The following is a 24,878-nucleotide window of genomic DNA, read 5'->3' as shown; positions in this document are numbered from 1 at the left end:
CCACTGATTTTTCAATTTGGCACAGTACATGGAGATTTTAATCAATAGCCCTGAAATCAATTAATAGAAATTTGTTTGGACGAATTAGCATATATTCAAGAACATACTGGCCATAAAACATTTGTTCAGCAACAGTTAAGCTCACCTTATCATTTATCAGGTTGCCCTTGTGAAGATGATAGTGACCTATACTCTTTAAATATTGGAGTATATTTTTATTTGATCTATTTGTAAAATGTGTGCACTCTGAACAACATGATTTGGCTGCAGGTGATGATATTTCTGACTGGCTTCTGCTCTCTTTTTACAGGTTGAATCAATGGTTTATGAGATGCTCTTGAAGGAGTCTTGTGGAGACAAGTCCAGTGATTTACCGGTTAGTAGGTTAACTGGTCATTGTAATTTGTCCTGCGGTTAGGCTAGGGTTAAATAGGTGGGTTGCTGGTCTTGTTGGGCAAGTAGGCCCTGCTCTGCATCTCTAAATAAATAAATAAATACCATAAATATTGTATGCTGGGAAAGATTACTTAGAGTAACTGGTAGGGCAAGCCTTAAAACAGATTTTTAAGTGTTGCTGGAGAAGCATTATGTAGACAGGCCTTTTATTTTTGCCTCAGAGATGGAGAAAAGGTCTGGGGATTCAGGAGGTAATTCATATACAATGAGACACCCAACCTGTGATCTAATATTGCGAACTTAAATTTACGCAACTAATCCTGTTCAACGGAAATCCCGAAATGTTGACAGTTATTGTAAATCAAGGAGACTGTTTGATTGGAATGGTAATTTTCCCACATAAATGATATTTGCTATGGGGAGAGCGTAACCTTTTCATGTTTGATTGTATTCTACAACCCATTGCCCACATTTTAATCAAATAGTTGCTTGTTTGGCCTTTTCAGAAGAAAGTTAAGTGCCATTGCTGTGGGTCTGGAATTATGAATAGTCAAGAAACAGCAGTATATGCACAAATGCACTCTCTGGGACTAGATATATTTTGACTCTTTTTGAACACATCATGATTCTTGATTTGAAATTATAAATGCAATGCTCAGTATATACAAAGAGCTTGAAGACACAACATGTGGATTATGTTTTCACTGTAAATGAACTTCTGCCCTTGAATAATTTATATATTCTCCTTTAATGACTTTATAACTACATAATTGGCCATATTAAAGGGACTTCAAATTTTAGGTAAGCTTGGAGTGCCCTTCATATGGAATCTTAATTATACAAGAGTACAATCTTTTGTGATGTAAGTGCTGACTTAGAATATAGCAAGCCCCAGTAGCATGTGATCTTGACCTTGATTTATCTTTGGGCACTTTTGTTATAACACAAAGTTTGTAAAAAGGAGTGGGAAGCATGCCACTCATCCCTAACCACATCATGACCTTTAACATGAAAGACTGAATTCAAGAATAACTTAACTTGCCTGTCGAATAAATGATCACGTACTACAATGAAAATAATATTGTAGAGGCAGAAGGCAAAATGATACCTTGAGAGTCTAAAACAATGGACCATTAAAGAATAAGACAGCAACACTACTTACAAAGACAGGACCAGGAGCACATGACACAGCCAAAGCATCTTGTAACACACAAAATGAAATATGCAAAGTTTTAACATGAGCAAAGACTAGAGAATTAGCATAATCCAAATCCAAAGGAACCAGCTCAAGGAGCTTTGTAGAGAAAGAAAATTCCCTATTACCAATTGCAATTCAATAGATGTATTACTGATGAGTTAAGGTATGTCATTTTTATCTCAAGAGTTTGTTTCAGACAATAGCTTTGGATTCTGGCCTGTTCTATTCACACACTATGAAATAGAATAACATTTCCCCAAATCTTTCTACTGTCCATCTTCAAACAGAGTAGCTCAGATGGGATAGTAAAGGACGCCTCAATGAACAAGTATTGCAGAGATTTTCAAAGTTCAGCATTAACATTACATGGCCCATTTTATTCTAAAATACTCAGCCATTCCCCAAAACTCTTTGACATACACCCTTACACTACTAATGACTCAGCCTTGCTCAATAAATTCTGCTTCCAGAATTAAGCAACAGTTGAGTCCAATAGGTCATTGTGACACAAAGCAGGAGGAGCATGTAATCAAACAAAACAGTATGTTCATGTCCTTAGCCTCCCTATCTAATCTCTCTCATAGGAGGAAGAACATGGATACAAAATCCAGAGTCAGATGGAGCTGAACCAAAGCTGGAGAGAGAGTCACTTGATTATGAAGATATTGGATCATGTACAGATATCAGGGACTAAAATTCAAGCAGGTCTGAAAGGGAGAAACATTTGAGTTCAAATCTGGTGTCAAACTACTCAAAAGTTGTTTCAACCTCAAAACTTGCAAGTCAGTGAAGGCTGAAAACAGTTTTCAAATTGTTATTCATTTTTTAAAAATTCCAGTTGAGAGTCTTTTAGGCAGGAGGATCACTTAAATGTCTACTTGGTAAAAAAAAATTGGAACACATCTCTTAGCAGGATTTGAAAACTCATCGACTAGTCTGCCTTGCAAGCCAGTTGCATTTTTGGTGATGTATGTTCAGTATATGTACTCGGCTTGAAAGCATTTGTGGAGGCATCACAATTTCTGGCTTTAAAGATAGGTTTTGATGATAATTTTGAGATTTCACAATTATCATTATTTAGATAATCTTCTTATTCCAGATTATTTAATTAAATTCCCAAGTTAGTTTTCTTCTGAAAAAAAGAACACAAAGTTCCCAAAGATATCCTTCTTCTTCAGCACTCTCCTGGGATCAAGGATGACTTACTTCCAGGCCAGTTTAATGGGGTAATGGGGGCTAATTAGGCTGTTGTAGTGTCTGTAGGTTCTTCCAAAGTTGGAGCAAGATGAGGCAGGCAGGTGCTTTGCTTGCCAGGTTGGTTTGATCTTCTATCTTTAAGCAGGGCTTCCATCTACTGTGGGTGCATGAACTTGAGGTTGTCAAAATCTTCTTTATTATCGCTTCTCCACTTGGATGGTCATGGCCTAGAGTTTGACAGAATCAGTGGAAATGTTGGATTTCTTCAAGGAGGCTTTGACCACATCCTTGAATGTTATCCTCTGCTCACATTGTAATTGCTTCACATAATTGATCTAGAATATTCTCTTGGGAATCTGGTGCCAGGCCTGTGAATAACATGATCTTCCCAGTTTAGAACGTAGAGCGACACAGCATGGGATTAGCCTCTTTGGCCCATGATGTTTTGCCAAACTAATGACGCCTAATCACTTCTGTCTGCACATGGTCCAATCCTCTACTCTCTACATATTCCTGTGCCAGTTAACGGAGCATCTTATATGGTTCTTTTGTATCTGCTTCTACTACCACTAATGGTAGCACATTCCAGGCTCTGTGCAAAAAGACTTGTCCCTCACATTTACTTTGAACATAGTCCCCACCTCACCTTAAATGCATGCCCTCTAATATTAGACATTTCAATCCATATCTATACCTATCATAATGTTATACACTTCTATAATGCCTCCCCTCTGCCTTTCCAGAGAAAATAACCCCATTTTGGTTAACCTCTCCTTAGAGACTATGCAATCACGCAGCATCAGAGTAAACCACTTCTGAACCTTCTCCATAGCCTCCACGTTCATTCCAATAATGGGGAGACCAGAACCGAATGTAATATTCCTGGTATATTGAAGAATGACCCAATGTACACATTGCAGGAAACCTTGACTGGGGAGAGGATGTTGACTTCTCCTTTCAGTGAATTTGTCAGACTTTGCAAAAAACAGTATTAGTGGTACCTTTCCAGTGTGTATAGGTCTTTCCAAATCACTAAGCATACTGGAGGACAACAGTCACTGCTGCCCAGTACACTGGTCATCTTATGCTGTATCTGATTTCTTGCCTTCAAATATTAATCTCCACAGTTGACCAAAGGCTGTGCAGATTAATTGAAGGCAATGCTGCACTTTGTCATTGATGCCTGCCTTTGCTCAGACATGGCTCCCACAATGTAGGTCCTTGCAGAATATTGACTATCAAAGGGGCACAAGTCCAAAGATCTTTTATGGTTGCAGCACCACTAAACATGTGGTAAAGGCGGCTTGCAAGATGTTTGCCTTCATTAGCCAAGCCACAGAATGTAAGAGACGTGAGGTCTGGTGTAAGACTTGGGTAAAATATTGATTAGGCCACAGCTGGAATACTGCGTGATGACCACACCATAGGAAATACATGGTTGCCCTGGATACTGCCTAGGATGAAATGCTTCAGTCTTGAGGAAAGACTAGTTGACTTGCCTCGTTTTCCTTGGAGAAGCAGAGGGGTACCGATTAAATCGCCGAATATTATGAGAGGCATGGACAGGACAGGGAAAAGGAACCTTTCCCATGGCAAAGGTCACTGATATTAAGGTGAGGAGGAGGAGTTTTAGAAGGGGTCTGAGGAAGAATTCTTTCACTTTGAACATGAGCTGGAATGTGGAATGTACCGTCTGTATGGTGGTTAAAACAGGTACCCTCACAATATTCTAAAAAGCATCCTTATGAAGAATTAATCCTAAATCACAAAGTTCTGGTGAATGGTATGATTATAGTCAGAGTGTCGGATGGTTGGGCCCATGACTACATGGTAAGTGATCCATGATTCCCAGCACCTCACTACGAACATTTATTGTTCGGGGAGCAATGTGATGCATTTGGGGCTGGGCCGGGGTACTTTGTTAGGGTGGGTTGGTCAGTTGAGGATCTGCCTGTGTGGAAATATAGGCCGGAAGTGGGGTTAGAGGCTGGGGGAGGGGAGATCAAGAGTAAGGATCAGGAACAGAACTGGACATGCAGGAGGTGTAGTCAGGAGTTTTTGCAGAAAGAGAGGGGAGGGAAAAAGAAACAAAGACAGATAATGACTGATGGAATAGATGTACTGGATGGCACCTACACAACTTCCCACCTGTGGGAACGCTGATACCTATACAGTGCAGCCAGACCTCCAGTTTCCGTGGTGTCCCTTGTCCACTGCCCCAAAGACCCAATCAGCTCAATTGCCAACAAGTATGCTACAACTACCATGTTGCAATGACACATTTATAACGGTGTTTATTGAAAAGACAGGCAAAAGGGTGGAAAGTGCACAATTTTATATTAGATTTGATATCGGACAAATGTATAACCAATAAATGAATCACCATGCATCAACTTGCAAAGCAGAGGTGAAAGGTGAATTATGACTTTCTGTGGTTCAAATTACCTTCTTTGTGTGGCCAGTACTCTTTCTCGACCCATTTGCTGTGTATTTCAGATCCATTTTCACATTGCTCTTTTACTAACGTTTGGATTTTCACAATGATTCCCTTGTTGAGGTTAAATCCATCAGTGTGCTTCAGTTGCCCGGTGACTACATGCTGAAGGAATATAATACACACATTTCCATTAAGGGATAAAAATACCTTTAACTATTCTGAAAAGCAGTGGGGTAAACTTTACATTATAACTCCGGTACCTGGAACTAGAAAGTCAGGGTCATTCCAGCAGAGGAAGTAACCATTCAGTTTACCTCATCCAATCCCTCTCCGCTTCATCGTCCCTGAGGCCCTGCAAGTTTACTTCCATCCACCATCTAACTCAGGGGCTTCCAGTCTTTTTTATGCCATGAACGTCTAACATTAACTGAAGAGTTTGTGGCATCCGATTTCTTTCTCAAATAGTCTATTATGTAACTTCTACCACCCCTTCATAGGCTTGTGTACCAGTCATTACAAAGCATAATAGAGCATCTCTGTTTTCTTAGAAGGTGAAGGAGGCTCAGCACATTACCAAACACTCTACAACCTCTACAGTTGTACTGTTGCAAGTATTATTGGTTTCATCATGGTCTAGTACAGCAATTTGAAAGTATACGAATGTGAAAAGCTGCAAAGAGCAGAGGATCAAGCCAAGCCTCATACATCACAGGCACATACATTGGAGGCATCTACATGAGATGCTGCCTCAAGTAGTCAACATCTGTTATCAAATATCCACACCATTTGGGTAAAGCCATCTTCTCACATATGCAATTGAACAGAAGATACAGAAGCCTCAAGTCCCACCCCATTAGATTCAAAAACAACTATTTCCCTTCGACTATTAATTTTCTGAACCAACCTACACAATCTTATTAACTACACTTTGGCACTTTACTGTATATGGCAAAGTGCTCAACAGTCGGTCTACTTTTTCGGTGTTCATTCTTTAAGAACTTTAAAATTAATGTTTTTATTATGAATTTTATGTCCCTAATGCTGTCTTTGTGATGCTGCTGCAAGTAAACTTTCTTTGCACTCATTCAAACATGCACTTGCACATATAGCAAGAAACTTGACTTTGGCAAATAAAATTATTCCTAGCATCTCATTATATCTATGGAAAACTTCTTCAATCTATTCATTACCCCTCACTTACTTCCTCCTTAACTTGCTCCTCCCCTTCCCAGTGCTGATGTTAGTCCCAGACATGAAAGATTAACTTTTTCTCTCTCCATAGATACTGACAAATCTGCTGACACTTCACGTTTTCTGTTTATTTCAGTGTAAATAATTACTTGATGGACAGTAGTTCGTAGGAGTGTATCTGTACTGTATGGCTGCATAATAAATTGTAATCTATGCACTAACTGTTGTTGAACATTGCTGCATCTTATTCTCAAGTCAGAAAAATAATCATTTACCATATCTATACAATTATTCAGTGAGGAAGATCTAAATTAAATGGAGTAATCTTCAAGATGAATAAAGGTTTATTCTTCTACTTACTATCCATTGGACGTGCTATGCGTCATACTTAATGGTGCAGCCAGCTTCCTTTAATCTTCTGTAATTATCCTAGTGTAATCTCAGAATATAATAATTTCTTTGGACTGCTGTGCTAATCTCAATTTCAGATGTCAACTATTCTCTGAAATGTGTTGTCAAATACTATCAGTCTCATGCTGTTGGAACACACCCAAAGCTTAAAGAGTTAAGACTATGATATTAATTTCAAACATCCCATTGACAACAAACCAAAAGAGAACAAAACTCTTTTTTGTCTTCTATATGCCCATATAAACTCATACAAAATGAACTTGAAGGGATACAGGTTAGCTTTTGATTAGAAGACTAAGGAGAGCTACAGACCCATTACAGATACTAAAACCGCAATGGAGAAAATATTTTAAAATACAACTTAAACAATTCATTATTTGTTTTTAATGTTCAACATATAAATTGATTTTCAGATAGATTTCTTATAACTTCAAGTAAATTGATTTTTAACCCTTTTTTTCACTTCCCAAAAAAATGCCTACATAAATTTGTACTTGTTCTGCTTGCATTAAATGTTGTGGCCTCCTCTACATCAGTGAGGCAAGATGCTGATTGGAGATTGGAGAACCAATTCATTAAGCACCTTAGCTCCACCATCATGCTACCTGAGTTCTTCTGGTGGCCAGCTATTTTAACTCAACATCCTATTCCCACACCAACATGTCTTACTCAGAGCCTCCTCTACTGCCAGGTTGAGGCTTAACACGAATTAGAAGAAAGCACCTCATATCCTGCTTGGGTAGTCTTCAACATGACAGTACAATCATCAAATTCTCAAAATTCCAACAGCTATCACTTTCCCCACTTTTTTTTTGCTCCGTCCTTCTGATCCAACTGTTCCATGCCATCTTCTCTCTTTCCCCTCTGTCCATTACATATACATTCCTCTCACTGGTTGTCTTCACCATCTTCCAGCCTTTATTCCCTTTTCCACATCATACCCTATCAAATTTCATCACCTTCATCCCTTTTTCACTCAATCCATCACCTCCTCATCTCTCATCTTCATTTTACCTCCTCACCTGGATTCACTGATCAACTGTCATCTCTTCCCTATCAGTCCCTTCAAAGGCTATCACCATCTTCTCTGGCTTTCACCTCTCCCAGTCCAGACGAAGAGCCTTGATCCAAAATATCACTTGTCCATTTCCTTCAACATATACTGCCTGACCTGCTGAGATCTTCTAGTACCTTTAGGTGTTACCATTGCATTAGTTTCAGGGCAAATCAAGTCAATTTTAAAAGAGATTTCTATCAAGTTTATTAATTTTGACTGCCTAAACCCACTCATGCTCAGGAATTTGGTTTTGCAAGATTCAGCTCCTTTTGGGAAAAAAATGAACAGAAACTGGTGAAGTAATTCCTGCCCACATATATAGTTAATTATGACACATACCTGAGTGGTAACACTGATGACCCCACAGAAAGCAAGAGAACACAAAGATAGTTGGAAACAGTTCCTTATGTTGTAAAAGTGAACCGGCCCCTTTCTGCGGAGCTGGGGATTGCTTGGGCTACTAGTAACTTAGCAGAGGCCAGTAAAAAGAAGCAAGGTGTAAGTGGAGGGAATTACAGAGGCACAACATAGGAGCTGGTCAAAGTTATATAGAAGCTGACACTAGCTGGGATGCCGGCAGAACAGCAAAGGCTGGAGTTTCTGAAATTCAGAAGGCACGGGACAGATACATCCTTAAGAACAAGTATTCTAAAGAGAGAATGAGCAAACCATGGCTGACAAGGGAAGTCAAAGCCTGCATAAAGCAAAAGAGATGGTATGTAATATAGCAAAAAATAGTGGGAAATTAGAGGATTAGGAAGCTTTTAAAAACCTAAAGAAGACAACAAAAAAAGCCATAAGGAGATAAAAGGTGAAGTATTAAGGTAAGCTATCCAAAAATATAAAAGAGGATACAAAATTTTTTTTCAAATATATAGAGAGAGTAAAAGAGATTGGAGAGTGGATATTGGACATTTAGAAAATGACACGAGAATTAGTAATGGGGACACGGAAATCACATTATTAAGTATTTTGTATCCATCTACACCAACAGCATGCCAGAATTTCAAGAGTGTCAAGGGGCAGAAATGGAGGTAGATGTATTTACTAAGGAGAATGTGCTTGCCAAGTTGAAATGTCTGAAGGTAGGTAAGTCAACTGGATCAACTGAACCCTACACTGCAGGGTTCTGAATGTGTGTAATGATCGTTCAAGAATCAATATATTTTAGAATGGATCCAGTGGACTGGAAAATGTCGCTCCACTCTTCAAAATGAGAGGAAGGCAAAGAAAATTTTAGGCCTTTTAGCCTGACTTCAATGGTTGAGAAGAAGTTGGACTCCATTATTAACGATGAGATTTTGGGGTACTTGGAGGCAAGTGATAAAATAGGCCAAATTCAGCATGGTTTCCATAAGGGAAAATCATGACTGACAAACCTGTTGGAAACAGCAGGCAAGATAAACAAAGGAGAGCCAGTGGATGTTGTTTACTTGGATTTTCAATTGGCCTTTGACAAGATGTTGCACATGAGGCTACTTAATAAGATAAGAACTCATTATACTATAGAAGAGACATAAGTACGGTTAGAAGTTTGGCTGAGTAGCAGGATGCAGACAGTAGGAATAAAGGGTGTGTTTCCTGATTGGCTGCCAGTGAGAAGTGGTGTTCCACAGGAGTCAGTTTAGGGACCCCTTGTTTTCATGTTTGTCGCCAGGTTTGTGAATGATACAAAGGTAGGTGGGGGGGGGGGCAGGTAGTGTTGAGGAAGCAGAGAGTCTGCAGGACTCAGACAGAGTAGGATGAATGGGCAAACAACTGGCAGATGGAATACACTGTAAAGGAAGTGAATGGTTATACACTTTAGTTGAAGAATTAAAGGCATAGACTACTTTCTAAATGGGGAGAAAATTCAAAAATCAAAGGTGCAATTGGATTTGGGATCCTTGTGCAGGATTCCCTAAAGATTAACTTGCAGGTTGAGTCAGTGGTGAGGAAGGACTAGAATATAAAAACAAAGATGTAATACTGAGTCTTTCTAAAGCATTGGTCACACTGTGCTTGGTATAATGGAGCAGTTATAGACCCCTTATCAAAGAAAACTTGTGCTAACCTTGGGGAATGATTCCTGGAATGAAAAGGATTAACATGTGAGGAGTATTTGGTGACTCTAGGCCTGTCCTTGCTGGAGCTTAAAAGAATGAAAGGGGCTGTCATTGAAACCTATTGAATATAGAAAGACCTAGATAGAGTGGATGTGATGATGATGTTTTCAATTGTGGGGCAGTCTAGAATCAGCGGGCACAGACTCAGAATAGAGGGACATCCATTTAGAACAGAGAAGAGGAGGAATTTCTTTAGCCGGAGGGTGATGAATCTATGGAATTAATTGCCACAGGTGACTGTGGAGGCCAAGTCACTGGGTATACTTAAAGCAGAGCTTGACAGGTTCTTGATTCATCAGAAGGCAGGAGAATGGATTTGAGAGGGATAGTATGGTGGAGTGGATCTGATGGGCTGAATGGTCTAATTCTGCTCCTCTGTCTCATGGTCTTGTAGGTATGCAAATTACTATCAAAAGTACCAAAGAATTATTTTGATGGATTGAATAATAGAAAGTAAATTACTTTGAGTCTTATTCTAACTAGCTATTTAAAAAAAAATGTTCCCCAATTAGAAACAAGAGAAAATCTGCAGATGCTGGAAATCCAAGCAACACACATAAAATGGTGGAGGAACTCAGCAGGCCAGATGGCATCTATGGAAATGAGTACAGTCAACGATTCAGGGCAAGACCCTTTGGTGGGACTCCTCAATTCAGCTAACTTCAGAATTTCAACACTAATAAAATCGAAGTCTTAGAGAGATGCAGTGCTAATGAAAGTTGTCCTATTGGCCCATCAAGTCCACACTCACTATTAAACTCTGATTTTTAGACTGTTCACAATATCAAACTATTTTATTCTGCACACATCCCCATCAACTCCCCAGTTTCTACCACTCACCCACACAATCAGGGCAGTTCACAGTGACTAGTTATGCCACAAATGCATATATTTTGAGAACGTTGGAGGAAACTGGAGCATCCATGGGAAATCCACATGGTTACAGAGAGAACCTGTAAGCTCCACACAGACAGCACTGAGGGTTAGGACTGAGCCTGCGTTGCTGCACCTTGAAACAGTTCTGACTGCACTACGATACCAGCCTAGCACTTCTGTACGGAAATGATGATCGTTCTCTAAAATTTTAGTTATGAAGAAGACAATAAGTTTAATTTACCTTACAATTAGTTGAGTCTACATTGCAGTAGAGCAACATGTACCGTACCATACAAATCATTCTGCCGGCCAAACTGAGTGGAGGCTTCCAGTGTATGTGAAGTGGACCTAAGTGTCCAGGATCAATAATCTGTACATCAGTAGGTGGGTCAACTGAAACACAATAAATTACTTTTAATAAAGGAGAAAATCAGAATCAAAATATTGAAGAGTATGTTTTAATAATTGTACACAATCCTAACCTTACCTGTTGTCAGTACTCCCGATGTCAGCCTTGACTGTAAAATTAAAGCAAGGAAGAAAGCAGCTACGATGTTGAGATCCATGCTTGAAAGACTTCTGATTAACAAGGTGTTCACAGAATGACTCGAAATTACCTTGAAAAGTACAATATGCAGATACAAATCATATATGTATAAGCCAATTAAATGTTGAAAATACCAACCACAAATAGATATGACTAGTCTTAACATTCCATTTCCAAATTACTGTTTTAGCTGAGCCAAATGATATCTTATATATTTTTAAAGAACAGGTTAAAAGCAGTACTTAGGGTTATTTACTCAATTAAATGATATCACAGACAGCACATACATTTGCCTTTGATTGTATTGAACTGAAGCAACTTTAAGATCTCTACTTTACAATTCAAGATCACTTTGAGCTGAACAAAAACACTTTGAGTTTGAATAGTTTCAAACTTTCCTTTCCATGTTCCACAATGTTAATTTGGATCTTGTTAGTGTTCAGACTTGCAATCTAATATGTTTGTTTACACATATAGAAATTTTAAGAATCGTTAAAAACCGAATTTCTATTATTTCCCTCCAAGAGGACCACAACCTTGCCATGGTTTGGAGGCTTGCACGTCTCAACAACTCAGAGGGCTATGTTGGCAGGAGTCAGGGCTTTATGCTCTGGCTCTTGGTAGGGTCACCCATGCCAAAAAGGTCAAAGGGTAAAGAACAGACTAAGAGTGGTCCAGGTTCAGGGGCTCAGCTCAGAGCTAACAACCCTGACTGGCAAAACAACATTGTTACAGAAACAGCAGCGAAAAATCCTTCTACTCTGAGTGTGATAATATTCCCAAGTCTCCATCCGGGACTTACGTAACTGACAGTAATGAAAACTGGGAGGAAACTACTGCCACAGTGAAGGGGACCCTGAACATCGCCAGAGATGGAGGACTTTCATTGCTGTCCTAAACGCCAGCAGTGTAACAGGCAGAATGTCTGTTATTTCCAAACTTTATGATCGTGATGACAATTAGTTAAATGTAGTTACCCTATATTTTAAGGAGCTTCGTGGTTTAAGATGATAGGCAGTGAGATACATACATTTTTAATGACCATCAAACTGTGAATGAACTGCAAACATTAAAACTTATGAAGGGAAAACAGAATGAATGCATCAATATTTACATTGATCAATAATCCATTTTCCGTTCCCCTGCAGAATGAAAGGTGCATTATTTATGGTTTTATAAATTTCCTCGATATACTCGATGAGGTTGAGGTACTGATCTGTAAATAGGACATGTTGGCTGTGATGAAATGCTGTTAAACTCTGGCGTGTACTCCGAATGGAAAGAAAATTGTAGGGATCTGGAATTAATGGGTGAGGTGAGTAGGTATTTAAAATAAGTACCACTAAAATGGATAGGATTATATCATAAGCACTAATGAAGTAGCGATGCTTCAGATGCCTGAGAAATTAATACCAGAGCTCACCAATAGAGGAGGAAAGCATTTTGGGTTGGGAATGTACTGTTTAAGATACTCTGCTGTCTGAGATACATAATTCAAATTCATGATGATTTACTCCTCTTAAAAAGATATGTAAATATGATCTCACTATCATACATGTCTCCCCACAATACCTTGGAATGTTACCAAATTTTTACTCCCTTCAGGCCTAAATGAATACATTATTTTGCTCAGTACCATCCAGGGAGCAGGATGAAAAATCCTGCATCAGCACATACATCGATACATTCTGGTGAAAAACTTTCACACAGTAACGTCCAGGGTTCATGCCAAATTCACATGAGAACTTCTGCAACTGCAAAGGTGTGACACCAAGACTGGAAGTTCTGAGCTGGCAAAGAAGAGCAAGAACCATTTAGAGCACACTCCCCACAGCAGCCATCAAGGTATATGTGGCAAGAAGTGCCATGATTACATACCTTAAGGAAGGCCCTCTGTGTGCAGGGAGAAGGGCATCTGACAGGCCTAATACAAGAGGAGATTGGCAGAAGGCACTAATATAATCTCATAGGGTTATTCAGCAGAGGAAAACGAGTAGTGGACAGAATGCAGAAGCGTTTCACCAAGATGTTGCCTAGAATGAAGCATTTTGATTGCCAAGAGAGACTCAAGAAGTTAGATCTCCCTGGGCCAGATGGGAATAAGAGTGATATGACTGAGTATGGAAAATTACAAGGAGTGTAGAAAAGGAGAGCAGTTTTCAAATGTCTACCCTATCAGAAGTGAGTAAAACTAGAAACATTGAAACTTCAAATTATTTTTTTTAATCGAAGTATGTATCTGTCACCATATGTTACCTTGAGATTCATTTTCTTTCAGACATTTACAGGAAAATAACAAAAAACAATAAAATTTATGAAAAGCTATACGTAACAAAAATGACAAACATCCAATATATAACAGTGGACAAATAATGCAAATAATGGTTTATTAAAAAGTAAGTAAATAATATCGAGAAAATGAGCTGAAGTTTCCTTGAAAGTAAGTCCACAGGTTTTGGAGTCAAAACAGCATTGAACATAGAACTTTGAAAAGTACAGCTCAGGAACAGGTCATTCAGCCCACAATGCTGTGCTGAAACAGCTATAAAGCAAATCAAAAACATCTGAATGCTAATCCCTCCTACCTACACCACGTCCATACCCCTCCATTTTCGTTAACCCATGAGCTTATCTAAATGTCTCATAAAAGCCTCTAATTTATTTGCCTCTACCACCATGCCAGGCAGCACATTCCAGGTGTCCATGACTCTCTGAATAAAAACAACTTATCACTCACATCCCCCTTGAACCTACCCTCTCTCACCTTCAATCCATGCCATCTGACATTTCGACCCTGGAAAAAAGATAATCTCTGCCACTCTATCTGTGCCTCTTATTAACCTGTAAACCCTGCCAGATCTTCCCCCAGCCTCTAACACTCCAGAGAAAACAACCCAAGTTTATCCAGCCTCTCATGATAGCAGTTGCCCTCTAAATTAGTTATCATCCTGGTAAACCTCTTCTGCACCCTCTCCAAAGCCTCAACATCCTTCCTATAGTGGGGTGACCAGACCTGTATGCAACACTCCAGATGTGACCTAAGCAGAGCTCTATAACATTGCAACATAACCTCTTGACTTTTGAACTCAGTGCCTCAACTAATAAAAGCAAGTATTCCATGAGCCTTCTTAACTACCTTATCACCTGTGTAGCCACTTTCATGGAGCTATGAACTTGGAACCCAAGTTCTCTCTGTTATGAGTGTTGCCCTTAACAGTGTACTGTCTCCTTGCATTTGCCCAACCAAGGTGTAACACCTCACTTTTATCTGGGTTAAACTCCATCTGCCATTTCTCTGCCCATATCTGCAATTGATCTATATCACACTGTATTCTTTGCCAGTTTTCTACTCTCTCCACAACTCCACCAATCTTGGTATCATCTGCAAACTTACTAACTCACCCATCTACAAGTTATTTATATGCATCACAAACAGCAGAGATCCCAGCACAGATCCCTGCAGAATGCCACTAATTACAGACCTCCAGTTCAAATAAGTCTTTTCAAGCATTACACCCTGTCCTCTATGCGCAAGCCAGTTCTGATTCTGAACGGCCAATTTGTCACAAACCTCATGCATCTTAATCTTCTGGATGAACCTCCCATGAGGATCAAACACCTTACTAAAATCCATGTAAACAACATCCACTGCCCTACTCTCATCAATCTCTCTTGTCACCTTGTCAAAAAGCTCCAACAAGTTGGTAAGATATGACCTGCACCACACAAAGCCATGCTGGCTTTCCCTCTAATATAGAGAAAAGTAGATGCTGGGAATGGGCTGCCAACTGCTGTGATGGAAAGAGATATGATAGCAGTGTGTTTAATGGGTTTATATATCCTATCCCTAAGAATTTTCTCCAGCAATTTCCCTACAAATGATGTGAGACTCACTGGTCTATAGTTCCAAGAATTTTTCCTTGGTCCTTTCTTAAATAGAGGTACAATATTAGGCATTCACCAGTCCTCTGGGACCTCGCCTGTGGATAGAGAGGACACAAAGTTACTGATCAAGGTCCCAGAAATCTTGTCTCTTGCCTCTTCAATTACCTGGGGTAAATCCCATTAGGCTCTGGGGTCTTATCCACCTTACTATTCATTAGGGGGCCAAATGAAGCAAAGTACTGATTGAGAACCTCACGCTCACTCTTTACATCCCTCCCCCTTTATCCTTGAGTGGTTCCACCCTCTTCCTAGTTATTGTTTTGCTCTTGATGTACGTGTAGAATGATTTGGGATTCACTTTAATCCTTCTTGCCAAGGACTTTTCATGGCTCCTCCTGGCTCTCCTAATTCCGTTCTTTAGTTCTTTTCTGATTTTTTAAATTCTCCTTTTGTACTTTGTTTGATTGTAACTTCCGAAGTTTTATGTACTTTTCCTTTCTCTTCTTGACTAAATTCATCACATCTCTGGACAACCAAAGTTCTATTACCTTTCCATACCTTTCCTGTTTGAGTTAAGTGAAATTAACCACAGCAGTTTAGGAGCCTAGTGGTTGTGGGGTAATAACTGCTCTTGAACCCAGTGATGTGGGACACAAGTCTCCCGTACATCCTGCCCGATGGTCGTAGCGAGAAGAGAGCATGGCCTGGATGGATGAAGTCCTTGATGATGGATGCTGCTTTCTTGTGACAGTGTTCCATGTAAATGTGCTGAATGATCAGGAGGGGTCCTGTAATGGACTGGACTGTATCCAACACATCCTGTAGACATATCTGTTCCTGGGATTGGTATTTCAATACCGGGCTATGATACAACTAGTTATGATAATTTCCACCATACAGAGGATATAGGTTTTACAGTAGGAGGGAAGAGGGGATTTGAGGAAGACCTTTTTCACCCAGGGAGTGGTGCGTATCTGGACTATACTGCCTGAAAGTGAGGTGGAAGCAGAATCACTGAGCAGTTATATCACTTACTCAGGAAGTCAATGAGTCACATGCTGGACAATGGGATTAATACAGGGGATTACCCACAGGTTGATATGGACATGGTGGAACCAATGTCTTGTTTCCCTACTGCATGATTCAATGGCTCTAATTTCCAAGAGTAGAGATGGGATTAAAATAGGGGCAAGGAATCATACAGCAACTAGTTTGTTATCATGATAGGTAAATATAATGGAATTTCTGCAGAAAGTGAAAATAGAAGAAACTCTTGAAATAAAATAATAATTATGAATGGTAAAACTTCCCTTGGCCTGAAAACATATTGCTTCTACTATGAAGATAACTGTGTGCATTAGGAACTCAGACATGGGGACTACAGCTTCTGGTGGGAAATGGATTACCACCATCACTGTAGCACCCCATCAATATGTTGCCCAGCAGTAAAATGTTGCAGCCGACTCTCATTACTAGTATTTAAAAAAACACTCATACATCCTTAGGAAGCGTTTTAGCAGCACGTGGTTAGAACTGGAAATGTCTTGACATATTGCCCAGCAGCATTGTAAGTAGAGAATAGTAGATGCTGGGAATGGGCTGCCAAGTGCAGTGATGGAAGGAGATGTGATAGTGGTGTTTAAAATGCTTTAAGTCCGGCACATGAATATTCAGGCAATGGAAGGACATGGATCGTGTGCAGCCAGAAGAGATTTAGTTTAATCTGGAAATATGATTGGCCCATTGTGGGCTGAAGGGTCTGCTCCTGTGCTGTACCATTCTGTGTTTGTTCACAATGCCATGTTGTTTCAATAATAAAAATAAATTTATGAAAATACTCAGCAAGTCAGGCAGCATCGTTGGAAAGAGAAACAAAGACGATTAATTCTGGTTTTCTCCTATATAGATGTTGCCTGACCTGTTGAGAGACACTGGCATATTTTGTTTTTTTTTTAATCCCAGTTTTTTTTAAATCAGCAGCTTTTTGACTTTCTCCTCAAGCCAACCCTTTCTCCCGACTACCGGTGTGATCCTTTCCCTTTTAACCATTTCTCCTCTAGCCCCAGCCTACTGGCAACCTACAATGATGATGACAACAGGGAATACTTTCCTGGTGGACTTTAACATCAAACCATCCATCTCTAGAGAATTATTGCTGCTCTCACTCTACAGCAAGTACTTCATTTTGTTTAAAAATAAGTCTCAGGCATGAAACACTTGCCAAGTTTTTTCCATAATAACCATTCCAGAAACATGGAATTTCAAAAAAAACAATAAACTCTACTGTCAAACATTTTTAAACACAGACGAAGAGTAGAGCATTTAGCATTTTTCAGTTTTTAAACTTGTTAATCTTGTCAACTTTGGTATTAGTCTTTTTTTTACTAATTCTTATTTATCGTTCTTTATTCTTGCTGGTCCCTTGATGCTTTAATGTATCTGGACTGTTTTTTTTTTGTGTCCATTTCTGTAAATAAGTGAGCTGATTTCCCTGCCATTTCCCAATTCCTGCTAACTCTTTTGCATCTTTAACTGTAGATACGAAACTTCCCCACACTGCTTTTACCACTTCTATAGAGCTTTGCTTCTGCTATTCTACTTTCATGTTTTTTTTTTTGCTTCTCCTTGATAATTCCTCAATTCCTGGTTGATTTTTAAGGTGATTGACATTCCTATGCCTACAGGTATTTTTGATAACTTTATACACATCTTTTTAGGATTAATCTTGTTTGTTTTAAACTAGACTTGGATGAATCATTCATCTTACTGAGATTTTGTTCCTTAAAGGAACACATGTGTTCTACAAGTTATTACTTACTTCTTCAAATCTCTCCATTGCCTGCCCACCATTCACCTTTCATTGAATTTTCTCAATAGTTCATTCATAATTTCCTTTGTTTGAAGTTCAAAGTATACCTATTATCAAAGTATATATATATATATATATATATATCACCATATACAACCCTGAAATTCATTTTCTTGTGGGCATACTCAGTAAATCTATAGATTAATAGCCATAACCGAATCAATGGAAGACTGTTCAATTGGAGACTTCAGCTGCTGATTAAAAAATATTACTTTCAAACTCTGATAGTGGCCCAGTGCCATCAAACACCTGGCTTCTCGGCATTCCTTGGAAACTAATGAATGCTAAAATCGCATTTTACCTTCCTTACTACCCACTTAATCTGTAATTTAACCTTTAGGAAATCCTGCACAAGGACTCCGAAGTCCCTTTGCACCTCTAATTTCTAAATTTTCACCCCACTTAAAAAATAGTCTATGTCTTTATTCCTTCCATCAACGTGAATGGACATACACTTCCCTACAGCTTACTCCATCTGCTAGTTCTTTGCCCATTCTCCTAATCTTTGTCCTTTTGCAAACTCCCTGCTTCCTCAACCCTACCTGTCCCCTCCAACTATCTTCATAATTTCTGCAAACTGGCCACAAAGCCATCAATTCTTTCATCCAAACCATTGACGCATAACATGAAAAAAAGAGCTCTCAACACTGACCCCTGCATAACACCACTAATCACTGTTAGCCAGGCCAGAAATCAGGAATCATGGCATTATGGAGTTCACTAGTCTCATGGCCTGAGGAAAGAAGCTGACTCCTATCTAACAGTCTGATGGTTGCCTGGGGGAGGGAGGAGTGGCGACAGTGGTCAAAGAGATTGTTGGATGGATAGGAGGGATTATTGACAATGCTAAACTCCTTGGTGTCACCCAGATCTCACCACGTGTGAAGTACCAATAGCATTAATTTTTAAACTTGTCATGTAAAAACACATTATTTGTAATTTGTTTGTGGTAATACTACTTTTTGTGTTAAGTATGAGTTATACATGCCATATTGTGCACCTTGGCCCAAAGGAACATTGCTTCATTTGGCAGTATACATAAAAACAGTTGAAATTACAATAATCTGGAACTTTGCCCATCTCTTCAACTTCAACTTCCTTCCTCTCCAACTCCATCTGTTTGCCTCAAAGTCACCAACCAGTAATGACTGGATAGTTGGAAAGGAGAGCCCAATGATCCTCTCTGCAGTCCTCACAATTCTTTGTAGGGACTTGTGTTCAGATGCCTTGCATTTCCAGTACCAGATGGTGATGCATCTGGTCAGGACACTCTCATTGGCGCTCCTGTTGAAATTGGTTAGAAAGAGAAGGGGGTGGAGCCTCGCTTGCCTTCAGCTCCTCAAGAAGTGGATACGCTGCTATGCTTTCATAACTGACGAGATTGTGTTGAGGGACCAGGTGAAATCATCAGTTATGTGCACTCCCGGAAACTTTCTCCACGGAGGAGCTAGTTATGTGCAGTGGGGAGTGGTTAGGCTGCACCTTCCTGAATCCACGTTCATCTCCTTAGCCTGGTCCACTTTGAGAGCTTGTTATTGAGCTCACACCACACCACCAGCCGCTCTACATCCTCTCTCTATACCATCTCACTGTCATTGCTGATAAGGTCAACTGCAAACTTGATGATCAGGTTGGAAATGGAAGTGGAGAGGTGTAGGTGGAATGGAGGAGTGAGATGGGCAAGGTTTCAGGAATGCTAGAGAATCGGTGGGAGAGGAGGAACAGGAAAAGAAAAGAGCACGGAATGAAAGTTGCAGGGAAGGGATGATGGGGAAAGAAGAGACAAATAGTGGATATTAAGTTGAAGAAAAAGGAGTGAGAGATGAGAGATGAGAAATGGCTGAGAGAGAAAAATATTGTAGAATAGGAGATATTAACATGAGGATAAGGGGTAGAGGGGTAAGAGATGTGGAGGAGGGAAGAATGGGGAAGAATTGGTAAGGATAGAGTAACAGAGGGTAGGCTACAAGGAGAATTAGCAAAAAGGAAAAGGGAAGGGTGAAAGGGAGGGAAAATGCAGGTAAGATGAGATTGAAGGTGGGCAATAACAGGGTAAGAACATAGAGAAGAAATAAATATCACTCAAAGGGTGGCAAAGCCGGAATTTCACGGTCTGAAAATTGGCATAGTTTGGTGCAAAATTCCAGCACTTGGTCTGGATCTGAAAGGAAGTGGGGGGGGGGGTGGAGAGAAGAGGCAAGATATAGAGATTGGGGATTTGTTAATTAGAGGAACAGAAAGGAAGTTCTGTGAATGAGAATAAGATTCCCCAATGGTACATTGCCTCGTAGGTGGCAGGGTCCAGGACATCTCAGATCAAGTCCTCACATTCTTAAGTGGGAGGGTGAGCAGCCAGGGATCATGTTCTATGTAGGTATCAACGGCATAGGGAGGAAGAGTGACAAGGTTCTGCAAAGTGGGATCAAGGAGTGCGAAGTTAAAGGATAGAACCTCTAGTTTATGATGTCAGCATTGCTACACATGTCATGAGCAAGTGAGGCCAGAAATAGAAGGTTAAACCATTTAATATATGGTTTAGGAGTTGGTGTAGTATTCAGAGTTTTGGATCATTGGCTCTCTTCCAGGGAAGGAGGAACCTATACAGAACAGACAGTTCACACCTGAACTGAAGGGGGAGTAATATCCTAGTAGGAAGGTTTGCTAGTTCTGCATTGTGAGGTTTAAACTGTAGTTGCAGGGGAAGAGGAATCAAAGTGGCAGAACAGATAGTGGAGAGGTTCTGGAGACAATAGTTGCTAAGAGCTCAGACAGGACTCAGGAATGAAAAGGTTGGGTATGGTGCAACTAACGTCATGAGTTGCACATGTTTCAGTGCAAGAAGTGTCCTAGGAAAGGCAGATGAGCTCAGAGCATGGATCAACACCTGGAATTATATTATAGCCATTAATGAGATTGCAGGAGAGGCAGGACTGGGAGCTTAATAACCTGGGGTTCCATTGTTTTAGATGTGACAAAGGGGAAGAGAGTAAAGGAGGAGGGGTGGTGTTACTGGTCAGAGAAAATGTCATGGCAGTGCTACATCAGGACAGACTGGAGAAAATATCTAGTGAGGCATTATGGATGGAACTGAGGAATAAGAAACATATGACCACGTTAATGGGACTATATTGCAGACCAGCCAACAGTCTGCATGATTTAGTGGTACAACTTTGTAGAGGATCACAAGCAGCATAAAGTTGTTATAGTAGGTGATTTTAACTTTCCACATATTGACCAGGACTCTCATACTGTAAAAGAACTAGATGGGAGAGAGTTTGTCAAATGTGTTCAGGAAAGTTTCCTTAATCAGTATGTCAAAATCCCAATGAGAGAGTGTGATACTTGATCTGCTATTAGAGTATGAGACAGGACAGGTGACAGAAGTTTTTGCAGGGAAACACTTTGCATCCAGTGATCATAATGCAATTAGTTTCAAAGTAAACATGGAAAAATAGAAGTCTGTTCTGTGGGTTGACAATCTAAACTGGAGGAAGGCCAATTGTGATTATATCAGAAAGGATCTGACAAGTGTGGACCAGGACAGCTGTTTTCCGGCAAAGGTGTATTTGGTAAGTTCAAGGCCTTCGCAAGTAAAACTTGAAAATACAAAGCTTTTATATGCTCATCAGAATAAAAGATAAAGATAACAGATTTAGGGACTGTGGCTTTCAAGAGAAAGACGTTGGCTTTATTAGAGAAGGTGGTCGCCTTTCTGACTAGAGGCCTGTGACTGTGGAGTGCTGCAGGAATTAGTGCTGGGTCCATTGTTGCTTGTCATCTACATCAATGATCTATATCATGAACTTATCATCTATATCTGGATGATAATATGGTTAACTGGATCAACAAATTTGCAGATGACACCAAGATTGAGGGCATAGTGGACAGCAAGGAAGATTACCAGAGCTTGCAGTGGGATCTGCACCAACTGGAAAACTGGGAATACAGATCCATAATTCATTAAAAGTGGCATCACAGATAGATAGTGTCATAAAGAAAGCTTTTGTCATAATGGCCTTCATAAGTCGAAGTATTGAGTACAGGAGATGGGATGTTATGTTGAAATTGTCAAAAGTATTGCTGAGACCTAATTTGGAATATTGTGTGCAGTTTTGGTCACCTACCTAAAGGGGAGATGTAAGTATGGTTGAAAGAGTGCAGAGAAAATTTACATAGAATAGTGCTAAGACTGGAGTACCTGAGTTATAAGGAAAGATTGTTTATGTTAGTACTTTATTCCTTAGAAGATAGAAGATTGAGGGGAGATTTGATAGAGCTATACAAAATGATGAGGCTTATGGATAGGGTAAATGCAAGCTGGCTTTTCACTGAAGTGTGGTGACACTACAACCAGATGTCATGGGTTAAGGGTGAAAGGTGAAAAGTTTAAGGGGAACATGAGGGGAAACATCTTCACTCAGAGGGTTCTGAGGAGTGGAATGAGCTACCAGCATAAATGGTGCATGCAATCTTAATTTCAATGTTTGAGAAGTTTGGATAGGTATATGGACGGTAGGGGTATGGAGGGCTATAGACCCAGTGCAGGTTGATGGAAGTAGGCAGTTTAAATGGTTTGGCACGGACTAGATGGACCAAAGGGCTTATTTCTGTGCTGTACTTTTCTATGATTCTAAACGGTGGAGTCTGGATCAACAAACAAAATGCTGGAGAATCTCAGCTAAGGTGGAGGGAAATGAAAAGCTGATGTCTGTGGTTCTGACCCTTTATCCAGAGTGGACGTTGAAAGGGGGCTGGAATGTGAAGAGGTTCGCATGGAATATCCCCAGTCTCAGCTTTCTCTGAAGTTTGTATATACTTCACATAAAATTTGGAGAGCATGGGTTTAATTACTCTGCATCACGCTGACTCATTCTTTTAACCCTCGGCTATCACGTGGAAATTAAAACCGTCCTCTCATTTTGCTGCATAACATGAGTTTATGACGAAATGGTGGTAATTTCCAACACAGCCCTGACCACCCACGAAAATTTCTGGAAATTCTCAACAATGGAGAACAACATCCCGTGTTTACATTTGCCGTTGCACACGAGTGGAACTGAATGCAGCAGGAACGAATACCCGCTTAGGCAGAAAATTATTCGAAAGACGGAGCACGATTAAAAACTTCTCCACGAGCTTAACTCCAAACAAAGAGTTAACCGCCATCAATAGACTTAAACAATTGAACTCGTTGCTGAAGCTTTGTTTTGAACACAGAAGATAATACTATCTGCCTGTGCGATTTTCAAATCACTTTCAAAGCAAAGACGCCTCCTCACGTTAGCTCGTTTATATTGTGGGTTCTACCTGAAATAACCTTTATATATATGCAATGATCTGGAGAAGCATCATAACAAACTCCGCTCAGGTCATTAACTTATATCCAACTTTAAATATCTTACCCGTAAGCCCTAACGCGCGCGAGAAAAAAAAAGAATGGTTTTACCTGGTATACAGTACTTTAAACTGATAAACTATCGCACACAATGGACCATTATCCTATTACATCTATGAGAATATCTAACTCTTAACGCATGAATTAGATTCCGAAAAACCATTAGAGAATCTTTTTTAAAAGGGTAAAACGGCATTAAAAGAACTCGTGTATATTCGAGTAATCGCCCAACCATATCCCGCACGTTTTGAAAGATAATTAACAATATTACCGTCGGTTCATTTTATACCTTGCCGATTATCATTGCAATATTCAGAGGCTGCCAATACACTGCATACCCATTTGTTTCATTGAAATATAGCATAATGTTTACAATTCTGACAATTACAACAATTCCATTGCAGGGAATATAACCGTTAGAAAACAGCCACAATCAAGTGATACGTACCAAATGCAGACTCTGGTGTCTTTGGGTCGGAGATCTCTGTCCTTGGGCTAAGTTTACCTGATTGAGTATACGCCCCGGGATGTGGCACGGGTGCGACTCCCTCCACTTCTGAGTAAATGCGACGAATGTTGGCGCCACTGCAAATTGCACTTATTTGTGTGTAATGAGATACTAAAGCATGAGCCGGCGAATGGAAAAAGAGAGGAAAGTGTAAACCACAGATACTGAAAGTTCAGGATAAAATCGGGAAGTGCTGAACGCTTAATCAGACCATTCCGCTTGTGCGGCGGGAGTGAGAGAGAGAGTGGTGGCACTGCTCCCGCTGGATAATTTATGAAGCGGCCAGCTCTGACACGAACTGAATTCCCGACAATACTGTTTGTCACCCACCTGAGCACGAGTTTTCCTTGCGCTAATATCTCCACCTTACTTCAAATTTCCATCATTACGTCTTTCAATGCATTCACTTTCCCGGACCCCTTATAATAGCAGCAAAATTAATACATCACCACAAGCCTCCAATCCATCACGAACTTACCTTAAAACGTGGTTATTTTCTCAGATTCCCCTTTCCGATTAAGGGTTGATAACTCTTTCCCTATACCTACGGTTTCTGCAATTCAGAATCCGCAGCCTTGGTTTATAGTAGCGTACCGTTCACTGCCGGTTTACTATTTCCTGTAAATTCTTCAATAAATCCTCTTTAACTGCACCACCCTCTGACTCACCCTTCTATCCCCGTCCCTTTCCACCCTCCAATTTTCTCCTTCTCAGACACTCAGGAATCATCAAACTGAAACATAACTTCAAACCCCTCCATACTACCCTTGTAGTCATTTGGAGATTACCTTTGAGTAAGTGGTTGA

The 24,878-nt window shown here is 40.0% G+C and overlaps 1 protein-coding gene across 1 annotated transcript in view; it reads right to left on the bottom strand.

Moving 5' to 3' along the window:
- Positions 1-24,610, bottom strand: part of LOC132386026 (interleukin-13 receptor subunit alpha-2-like) — a 38,446-nt gene extending 13,836 nt beyond the window's left edge. The window contains exons 1-5 of the mRNA XM_059958308.1: positions 24,551-24,610; positions 24,013-24,183; positions 11,356-11,485; positions 11,110-11,261; positions 5,237-5,390 (exon numbers count right to left, since the gene is read on the bottom strand). Of these exons, the coding sequence (XP_059814291.1) occupies positions 5,237-5,390; positions 11,110-11,261; positions 11,356-11,434 (385 nt within the window). The 5' untranslated portion in view covers positions 11,435-11,485; positions 24,013-24,183; positions 24,551-24,610. The remainder of the gene's footprint in view (positions 1-5,236; positions 5,391-11,109; positions 11,262-11,355; positions 11,486-24,012; positions 24,184-24,550) is intronic.
- Positions 24,611-24,878: the final 268 nt, after the last annotated feature.

The sequence above is a fragment of the Hypanus sabinus genome (assembly GCF_030144855.1).
Source record: "Hypanus sabinus isolate sHypSab1 chromosome Y unlocalized genomic scaffold, sHypSab1.hap1 SUPER_Y_unloc_4, whole genome shotgun sequence".
In the NCBI taxonomy this organism is placed as follows: domain Eukaryota; kingdom Metazoa; phylum Chordata; class Chondrichthyes; order Myliobatiformes; family Dasyatidae; genus Hypanus; species Hypanus sabinus.
The sequence above is the reverse complement of the archived record's forward strand: the minus strand, read 5'-3'. Positions and strand labels throughout refer to the sequence as shown.